This window comes from Myotis davidii, unplaced genomic scaffold (assembly GCF_000327345.1).
Source record: "Myotis davidii unplaced genomic scaffold, ASM32734v1 scaffold993, whole genome shotgun sequence".
In the NCBI taxonomy this organism is placed as follows: Eukaryota; Metazoa; Chordata; class Mammalia; order Chiroptera; family Vespertilionidae; genus Myotis; species Myotis davidii.
Window position 1 is genome coordinate 1,171,015 of NW_006285483.1, and position 11,368 is coordinate 1,182,382.

General features: G+C 37.9%; 1 protein-coding gene across 1 annotated transcript in view; it reads right to left on the minus strand.

Annotated features, from left to right (window-relative positions):
• Positions 1-11,368, minus strand: part of ACACA (acetyl-CoA carboxylase alpha) — a 229,022-nt gene that overhangs the window by 112,190 nt on the left and 105,464 nt on the right. The window contains exon 30 of the mRNA XM_015559072.1: positions 892-915. Within this exon, the coding sequence (XP_015414558.1) occupies positions 892-915 (24 nt within the window). The remainder of the gene's footprint in view (positions 1-891; positions 916-11,368) is intronic.

The following is an 11,368-nucleotide window of genomic DNA, read 5'->3' on the forward strand; positions in this document are numbered from 1 at the left end:
AAACGAAAGCACTCCCTTTCCTCTCCCATCTAAATTGGATGCTAAAAGCTTTAACGAGTTTTGATTGCTTAATATTTAAAGGGAGAGGGACAAAATAAACATAAGCCTATAAATATTTCAATGTATAAGTGATCATGTACAAAGAGCTTGCCACCAACCTATTATTGCTTTAGCATTTTGTGGATTAAATTCCAATCAGAATTGCTTTCCTCTCAAACTTGCATTGTGTTGCCTTGCTTGGCTCAGAAGTAGGAGGAACTCAAAAGTACTAAAATATCACTGTGTTATATTGGCCTAGAAACCTCTTCCCAGGGCTATACACATCAAAACTTAAATATACTTTTCCAATGTGACTCTTATTATAGGTCTGAAATAAAACTTGATTTTCACATCATTATTATCATTTTAGTAAAAAAAAGCAAACAAATTTATAAAACATGAGATCAGCTATTTTTGAATTTGCATTCCTCTAAAACGAGAAGCAAATAAGAGAAACTCAAAATTGAAAAAATTAGGATAGTGGTAACCTTAAGGGGTTCTCCTATGAAAGTCCCAACTAGACATATAACTTAGAAAAAGAAAAAAAAGATGTTTATAGCAAAGATGAACATTGAGCAGACAACTCCCCTCTCATACAGTTGACGAGAGCTTTTCTATACTGAGGCTTTTCAAGTATTGCCTTTTGAATAACTGAAGAAAAGCTGAAGACATGTTTTCCAAATAGAAAGAATAACTTAGCACATATAAAGGGGAGCTCAGGATGGACCCCCCGGCAGAAGATAACATATTAGCTTGTCCAGTATAGGGCTATTTTTTCCCCTGATTTCACTATTCTAAGTTTACAAAAAGGGTGTTTTTAATTGTAAATGAAAAAAACTAAACATACGGTACCTGTTTAGCGTGGGGATGTTCCCTCTGTAATTAAACAACCACAGTTAGTTACTTATAGGTTAGTAAAAGCCATAATAAAAGAACTGTCAGAGCAGATACACACCAGTCATGAGGAGCTCCAATTTGGCAGCTCTGGCATTCAGCAGACATAAGTGCTCATTACCCTTCCACCTCCAGGGTGCCTCCAAAGAGGCATGCCTCCTGACCTACCTCACCAAGCAGCCGTTGATGGAAACGGTCGAATATATTTACCATGTTTTTTTTATAGCTCTATTACAAAAAAATAATGCAGAGTAGTGATAAAACACGGGCTCATGAAAATTAAGTTATATGATATGGTATATTAAGCTTCTATATGAAATAGAATTCTTGACAAGATTCTTAGAGAATCTTCTTTCTTGTTCCTACTTTACTAAAAATGTAATAAGGAGGTCCAGAGAAGTTGATTCTATAGCCCCTCCTACATTAATTGCTTTTGAAGACTATGTTATGAACCTACAAACTCTCCTACAAAGAAAAGGAGCCAATGAGTTACCAAGCTGCCTTTCAAGTCTCTTCCACCATCATCTTCTTCCCATAGATCTGGGTGGGACAGTGGTGGTAGGTGGTGGGTGGTGTTAGGTGCTAGGTATTGGTGATGGATGGTGGTGGTGGATAGTGGTGGGTGGCAGTGACAGAGGTTGGAAAGGAGGGTACTTTGTAGTATAGGGGCTTTAAGGAAGTAAAAATCAAGTAGGATTATAATGATAATTCTATGGCTACCGGGATATAATATGTAAAAATTAACACTTTTTAAATTATCATTTATATATTTTGTTTAGAGTAATAATGACTTTTTAAAATTGTTGTAAGCTTAAAAACTCTAGGCCTCTCATAAATAAAACCTTACCTAAATTTGGCTAGCCTTAGTTTTTCCCAATAAAGAATGTGCCAAAATCATGAAAGAAAGACTAGGGTAATTATGAAAATTGCAAAGCAAGTCTCTTATTTTCTCTTTGGTCTTTGCTACCAAAATGTTGTTTCTTAAAATGATGTCAGGCATTTCCTCAACAAAAAGAGAAAAAAACCCACACCAACTAAAACCTCTTATTTCCAATGTTAAAAGGGCAAAGTTATACTTACCACCCACAATTTAGGAGGACTGTAAGGGGGTTGATTGGTTGATATCTTAACCTTCTAACATTCTTTTATCAGCATTTAATCATTGTTGGGGTTTTCTGGCACACAGAGGACTTAATGGACAGAACGTAGTGGGTGGTGCTGATGATATGTGGGAAGGAGGAGGGAGGGAGGAAAATGATGCACTTTCCATGGCATTGAAAGGAGCAGAACAGACTGAGCTGGCCACATAAATAAAAAGCTGTGACATATCACTGCACACAAACAGTATACCTCATGTGATTTGTGAGTAGCAATGCTCTCTGCATCAAACCTGTTTCACAGAGTGAATTCCTACGATAGCAAAAGCAACCTCTGAGTGCAAAAACCTGCACCTTTGTTGTGTGGATTCTTTGAGCCTCTCACTCAGGGGAATGGGTTTCATTTTACAAGACACCCTTAGTTAGAATGCACTGGGCCCTCAACAACAAACATGAAGTATGCACAGGTTCTAGAGCAGAGGGAGGTAAAACTAAGAAAACTAAATGTAGACACTAATGAGAACATAGAAAAGTCTTCCTTTCAAGATATAAAGGATTCTAAAGAAAGGAGTCACCTGTACAGTCCCTTCCCATGAACCTCACTCAAGTGAGAGAGAAGGACCCTCCAACCAAACAATCTCAGGCTCCATCTATCCAGGTTTCTGGAATTTAGAAACCAGTATAATCTCTCTCAACTGTTAACCAGTTTCTTAAACTAGTAAAATGGTCTCACTGCTTCTGTAGCTGCACTTTAATCCCTTAGGAAATTTTCACAGGACAACGGCCAAGTTTTCAGCAGAAAAGGGCCTGAATTGAAAACACCACCACCAACAAAAAGCCAGTCCTTCTCCATAGCAATTCTCACACTCTCATAGGGAGCCCCCTGCTGCTTTGTTATATAAATTGTGTACCATCTACACAGTATGGGGTATGAACAAAACTCCCAACATCTCCAGTTTTTAAAGGAATGGCATCAAATCAATAATGTAAGAGGTAGGTTTAGAGGCAGCTTTTCCTTTCTGGTACAATAAGAATCTGTGCGGCTGGAGAGAAGGAAGGATAAATTCTCTATTGCAAGGTAAATACTTAGCCATATCCATATGATCACTTACGTATTTTGTTACCCTAACAGGGGCTATTTGATCAATTTAAGAATATGACCAATGTGGCATACTGTACAGCACTGTGATACACTAGGAAGCTAGATGCATTGTCTGCACAAAAACAATCAAGGAAGAGATTGTATGAGTCAACTCTTCCATTGATGTAGCTAAAAATATAAAATAAAAGCTACCACATTCACTGCATACCCATGATGCAAAAATAATCTAATTGCTCAATCTCTGATAGGCAATCAACTGCATTTTCAAATACATGGGATATAAATTCACTTCTCATAAGACATTTGCTGTTTAGGCTATTCACTTATGATGAATCTTCATTCACAACGTTTTGATAACTATTAGAATCATTTTCGCCGAAACCGGTTTGGCTCAGTGGATAGAGCGTCGGCCTGCGGACTGAAAGGTCCCAGGTTCGGTTCCGGTCAAGGGCATGTACCTGGGTTGCGGGCACATCCCCGGTGGGAGATGTGCAGGAGGCAGCTGATCGATGTTTCTCTCTCATCGATGTTTCTAACTCTCTATCTCTCTCCCTTCCTCTCTGTAAAAAATCAATAAAATATATATTTAAAAAATAAAAAGAATCATTTTCCTTCCAGTAGAACAGCTCCATTTTATAGATGTGATAACTGAGAAACCAAAGGGGATGCATTCCAAGGACACTGTTCAATAAGCTTGTCATAAACCAGAATCTAAACCAGGTAATTTCTCATCTCAGTTTCCGAGGCTAGCATTCCACATCAATATAGAATAAATTTAAAGAAGGACAAGAGAAATCCGTTGAATTCTGAGGTTCTTGGCATTAAGTCAACTCTGATTTTATTGATCTGTCTGACTAGAATGGCTGGAGAGCCTGCTTCAATATGAATGCAAAGTCAGAGTTGCTGCCTGCTAGCTGAACCCTCTTTATTTAAGGAACACTGACTTCTCTGGCAGTCACAAGTTCTCTGAGCCTTTTGCCATCCCTTCCAGCTGAATTTCATTTTGCTTGATTCTAGCTGGCCCTGCATAAATTTCTTATCATATAAAAATGTTCCTGATTCTACTGCCTTCTAACATGAAGGTGGGGAGGAAGACCCTATATGAAAATGATGGGGATGCATGCAAACAAGCAGTGGTTACATCAAGCTGTGACTGAGAGCCATATAGGGCAAATCTTTTGAAATCAGGCAGCAAAGCAGAAGCAGAAGAGGTCGGCTGAATAACCTACTAGCAGTTGCTAACAGCAGTACCATAGGAGAAAGAGCAATTTGACTGGCTGTGACCAGTGGTGGTCTCCTTATGTGACTATATTTCTGCAGGAGAATCCAAATCAAGAGCTTTAAAACACATCTGAACCATGTATTTCAATTGGCATCTTCCCACCACCCCCTCCAAGTTCAGATGCCCTGATTCCAATGTAGAGCTTTAGTGTACAATAAAATGATCATTGATTCATTCATTTGCAGCCTCTTTAAAGCCCTTCTTTGCTCTGCTGGAAGATTTTGCTCTTTCTGAAACAAGTATGCCAACAGAGCTATAGCATATTACTGCTGCCTGCTGTATAATTAGCTACAAACCCACCGCACAAAACTATAGGGATTTACAGGTGCCCTGGATTCTGCTTTTTTTCCCCCCTGGAATCAGCTAGTCTTCCTTGACAAGAAGGGACCTTGGGCTACTCTAATGATATACTGAGAGTTTTAAACTCAACTCTCCAATCTTACAAGTCTAGAGTGCCAAAATAACACAGCAGAGACCAGCAGCTGAGCCATGGATACAGGAAAGCACTTTGGTAAGCACTTAAACCTGCTGAGCATCTTCTCTTCTCCCAGATGCTTGCATCTTATCAGCACACTACCCTGAATGAAGCAAGCACTGTAGGATTTTATTTATTTATAGCTCATTCTGTCCTGCTAACGACAACCCAGTGCTCATGCTGCTTAAAAAAAAAAAAATGCTAGTAGTTGGGTAATTTTGGAGTATCTCAATATGATCCAAAGAAGGACTTAATCGCTGGGTGTCAAAGATTATCAGAATTCTTGAAAATGGCAGCAATCTGCAGATTAGTCACATGGAAGGCTTCTGATTCCTGAATTTCCTCACAACCGTCTTCATAAAAACAAGGTCCAGAGGCCACTCACTGACAGCTAAACACTGAAAGTGCCAAGCAGCCTACAAGTAAACTTAGTCATGGCTAAAACATGTGCTATCAGGTGAAAACACAGCCGAACTCTTCTGGATGTGAGACATGAAAAAAAGGAAAAGTGCTTGAATTAAAACATTATAATAAAGAAGGCCAAATTCACAAGGAGCAAATAATAGAGAAAGTACAATACAACTTGACGTAACTAAATCATGGATTTCCACCTAAGAAATAGGTGGAAATAAACACCAATAGGTCCTCCCTCATTACATATGTATAGAAACATACAAAATATACTTTTTTTTTGGTATAGCAAAGTTGGAAATTTATTAAAGAATACAGACTCCCATGTAGGGAGGGGGAAGAGTTCCACAGAATGGACTCGCACATGGGGAGGGGGAAAGGGTCCCCACAAAATATACTTTCATCTCCTGCATCAATTTGATGCTTATTTGAATTACAGATAAAGTTTTTAAAAAATGAACTATGTTTGTTAATGTGTATTATTCATGAAAATCATTTGGAGTTATAAATTCTAAACTCCCAGACTGTCATAATATGTACAGCCATATGCATAGCCACAGAGTTTATGGGATAATGTACTTTACATATGTATGTATAAATATAGCCATATTTTAGAAGATCAAATACATAGGCTGACTAAACAACTTATCTGTTTCCAGATTACTCACAGTAATTTAATATGCCCAAAGCTAAGTGAAATCCTGAATGTCAAATGATTCAATGAATTGTCCAAAGTAAAAACATTCAGGACGCTGATTTAGTGTAATAAGCTTCTCCATCACTAATCTAGTGAGTGATAAACTTGGATTTCAGAATGGGGGAAAAAGACAAACACACACACCTCAGGCTCTAACCAAGCCTAACTGGAGAAGAAGGAGAAAAAGAAATGCTTAATAATATAGTCTGAACTCTGGGATTAATCCATGTAAAACACTAGTGGAACTCACCAAAGAGCTGGCCTGATGGAATCTTAGGGAAGAGAATCAAGTCCTGAAAGTCTGGGTAATAATAAAATGTTCTCTTAGTAGAGAGCAGCAGCCGTCCAGACTATTCCTGCACCAAGAAAATGACTGAAGAAACTCATTCACTTCTCTAAAAACCATTTGCTAACTGGTTACAAGTCATTGTTAAAAAAAGAAAAAAGAAAAAAAATCCTCTCCCCTCAAAAAAATTCATATACAGTAAGACATAGCCTTTAAATGCTAAGAAGATAAAGAAAAACACACACATGCCACATGGGTATAGGTTTCCCATTGTGCTTAAGTCAGGAAAATCTCTACAGCTGCTGCTACTCAAGTGAAGGAAGTTTAAGAAGAAAAGGGTTATATTTATACCAGGAGCTTCCCTGAGTGAAGCTCTAATAACTGGATCCTCTAGTCTAGTGAATAAGACATGGAAATATCAAATAAATTGCAACTATAGTTCCCAGAAAAAAACTTGGGAGTCTTGGGTAGAAAATCAAGAAGAAGATAACATACCTTGACTGAAGCCTATCGGGTAAGAAAGATGCAAAAAGTCATTGAGATTATCCATAGTTTTCAATTAGCAAAAACTGCTCTTTGGATAAACTTCATTGGCTATGATACTGCCACTGCACAAAGCTTGAGATTAGAAATAAACTGTTTAGTCATTTGCTCCTTTTTTAAAAAAAATATTGAGAGCGGTATCAGAAAAAAACACAGTCAAATTATACTGAAACACAGAGTAACTAAATGTCAAGTAAAAGTTTCAGTCAATCAAAATGAATAAGTGCGAGAGATCTATTGTGCAACATTGTACCTACAGTCAATATTGTGCACTTAAAATTTTGTTATGAGAGAATATCTCATGTTGAGTTCTTTCCACAGTAAAATAAAAAAAATTTCAAAGTTTTTAAAACATTTCAAGCAATACAAAGCCCTGTAATGAATTTAAACAAAAAAAGGATCAAACATGTTGGCTACCCAATAACTGCATAAGTGTGCTAAAAAAAAAAGTGGGGGTGGGGGGGATGTCTTCTCCCTTCCTAGAGGCTGCTCTGCTTATTTGCAATGGAAATCACTTGTGTTTTGCCTACTTCCTTTAAAATCAAAACGTGTTCTAATAGGACAGGGGTCTTCAACCCAAACAGTATCAAAGACATTTTCCTGAAAAAAATACTCTGGTGTTGTCAGTTTGCAGACAGAAAGCCATGTTTCATCCCAACCCATGAGGGCTAAATCACCAGTCAAAAACAAACTGCAGGAACGGAATTTCACCAGGTGACCTTAAACACAACAGGAGACTGCAGTTTTGTGTTGATAATACACCTCAGAAAGATATTCACTTCTAAGGACTTGCTGTACACATTTAGTCTAATTCAACTAAATGAATGACTAGGAAGTGAAGGCCAAGTGCCAATGAAGAAAATGCAAAAATTGGTTAAAGAATGTATCTATTTCCTTCCCCAAGAATTTTTGGTTTCTCAAGCCCAATTGGGAAAAATATTATAAACTTCTGTTTTGCATTGATAAATAAAATATGAATATTCATATGCCTAGTCTCTGTTCTCATTGAATATTTTTTTAAAACATGCAATAAATGTCATAGAAGAATATCTATAATATCAGATGTGGATAATTCCTGTAACTACTAAGAACAAGCAACATAAAAATAAGAGGTTGTGCCAGTCGATGTCTTTCTCTCACCTCTCTCTCTCTCTCTCTCTCTTTCCGCCCCCCTTCTCCCTCCCAGTAAAAGCAAATTTTTAACTCCATGTTAAGCATGTACTAATCTGAAGTAAACATGAACTCTTTCATCCCCATGACTTGAGCATTTAAAACAACATATATTCTATACCCATGTTGACAGTAGCATTATTCACAACAGCCAAAAGGTGGAAGCAACCCAAGTGTCCATTAACTAATGAATGGATAAACAACATGAGGTCTACACACACAATGGAATATTATTCAGATTTAAAAAGGAAGGCAATCCTATCACATGCTTCAATAATGAGGAACCTTGAGGACATTATGCTAAGCTACACAGGATAGGACAGACACTATATCCTATTTATATGAAGTACCTGGAGCAATTTCATAGTGACAGTGTCTAGAATGGTGGTGGGCAGGGGCTGAAGGGTGAGGGATGGGGAGTTACTGTTTCATGGGCACAAATTTCAGTCCTGCAAATGAAAAAGTTCTGGAGCTGGGTGATGGTCACACATTTACATTTAATTTAATTTTTACATTAAAATATGATTGAAATGGTAAAATTTATATGTATATTTTACCACAATTAAAAAATGTGTATAGCCAGTCAGAGAAAGACAAATACTATACGATCTCACTACTATGTGGAGTCTAAGGAATAAATAAACCGATGAACAAAATGAAAAAAAAAAGTTGTGGGGGTTTTGTAATTCCTCCAAGAGGTGCTGTTATTAACATAAAATGAGAACTTAGTACGACAGTCCTAATTAATTTCTGGATAAGTGTTGAGCTGTCCATGTGGCTAGAAAACTTGAAATATGGATAAGCCTGTATCAAAAAATGCAAAATGCTGTAAGTATAAAGTATACATGAATATCAGACTTAGTATGAAGAATGAAAGATAGCTCTTTAATAATTTTTTATTACATATTGAAATAGTATTTTGAATATAATGGGTTAAGTAAAATGTTGTCAAAAGTAATTTTATCTGTTTCCTAGTACCCTTTTAAATGTGGCCAACAGAAAATTTAAAATTACATATGTGGTTTGCATTATATAGTAACCACTCCTTATCTGCAGTTTCATTTTCTGTGGTTTCAGTTGCCCATGGTCAACCAAGGTCTGAAAATAATAAATGAAAAATCTCAGAAATAAACAATTCCTAAGTTTTGAACTGTGTGGCATTCTGAGTACCTTCATCTCATTATCACAAGAAGGGTGAGTAGAGCACAGTTAAGATATTTTGAGAGAAAGACTATATTCACATAACTTTTATTACAGTATCTATATATATAAAAACCAAGCGACCAGAATGACCAGTCGCTGTGACATGCACTGTGGCTGGCCAACCTCCCATGGCCCCTCCCCCTGCTGGCTGGCCCAACCCCAATCGGCCCCCATCAGCCCCAATTGGGGTGGGCTGGCTGGACCCCACCCGTACACGAATTCATGCACCCAGCCTCTAGTGTTACTATAACTGTTCTATTTTATTATTAGTTATTGTTCATCTCTTCTATGCCTAAATGAGGAATTAAACTTTATCATAAGTATGTATAGGAAAAAAAAGTGCATATACAATAGGGTTCGGTACTATCCGTGGTTTTAGGCATCCACTGGGAGACTTGGAATGTATCCTCCATATATAAGGTAATTACTGTATTTTTGTTGGACAGTACTGGTCTAGCAGTAATGATTCTCAATTTGTTTTTCATCATAATTATCAAAACTTTTCCAAAAAGTGGTACCCCTGGACTCTGTTTCAAAATGAATCAGAATTGTGGGAGTGAGGACCCCAATATATATTTATAACACTTCCTAGATAATTCTGAGAATCTTTAACTTAGAGGTTAGTGGACATAGTCATGTCCTTGAGCCTTATAGGACTGGAGTGGAATGGACTCTGGTAAATAGTCTCCAGTAACTTATTTCTGTAGAATAAGAAACAACATGTTTACTACCTGCTTGCTTAAAATAGAACAGAATAGAAAAGAATAACAGTACTAGAGTTATAAAAAAAAGTTAAAACTTGGCTCAAAACTAAGAGAACCTAGAATTCTTTTGTAAGGTAAGCAGGCCCGTTATATAATAAAGAATTTGGCCTTTATCCCTGGTTCCTGAAAGAGAGGCTAAATCCTGGGAATTTCTCAAGTAATAGAACTGTCTTTATTATTTAAGAACTCCTGGGATCACACCTGAATTTATGCTGAGAGATAAAATAATTCAGGACAGGGGCTGCTGACTAGAAAGACCAACCATGTGATCAGAGGCGTGCCCACTGGACCTCTGTAAAACGGAGAGGGGCTTTAGGTTGAGTTTAATCATGTGGCCTATGATTCAATCAATCATGCTACTGTAATGAAACCTGATAAAAATTCTGGACACTGAAACTCAGTGGAACTTCTTGGTTGGTGAACACATTAATGTGATGGGACGATGACATACACAGGGAAAGAAAACAGAGCAGCTCTTTGTCCAGGACCCACCCAAATCTTACTCAACATGTCTCTTCATTTGGCTGATCCTGACCTGTATCCTTTATAATAAAACTAGAGGCCCGATGCACAAAATTCGTGCAAGAGTAGGCCTTCCTGCCCTTGCTGGTTTGGCTCAGTAGATAGAGCGTTGGCCTGCGGATTGAAGGGTCCCAGGTTCGATTCAGGCCAAGGGCACATGCTTGGGTTGTGGGCTCGATCCCCAGTGGGGGACCTGCTGGAGGCAGTCAATCAATGATTCTCATCATTGATGTTTCTCTCTCTCCCCTTCTGCCTTTCTCTCTGAAATCAATAAAGAAATATATTTTTTTAAAAAGAGTAGGCCTTCCTTTCTCTGGCTGCTGGCACAGGCTTCCCTCCGGCATCCGGGAGCCAGGCTTCCCTCCTAGAGGGAGGCCCTGCCGGTTGGTTGCAGCCACAGTAGCTTTCCTTGGGCCTCGCAGCCCCGGCTTCGCCCAGAGGTCGTCCGGAAGGACATCTGATGTAATTAGCATATTATGCTTTTATTATTATAACTAGGGGCCCGGTGCACGAAATTCATGCACTGGGTGTGTGGGGGGGGCGCATTCCACATCACTAACCTAAGAACCTATGATCTGTCATTATAGAATGTTGTATATTCTATGATTTTATACTGATGAAATCATATAGTATGTACTCTTTTTTGGTGTGATTTATTTTTCACTCATAATTCCTTTCAGATTCATTCATGTTAACATTTGTATCATTAATGTATTCCTTTTTATAGCCAGTAGCATTCCACTGTATGAATATACCACATTTGAAATTATCTGTTTAAGCCCTTCATCTGTTGATGGGCATTTAGATAGTTGTTAGCTTGGGCTATTATAGATAGAGCTGCTATGAACACTTACATATAAATATTTGTATGGACTTATGCTTT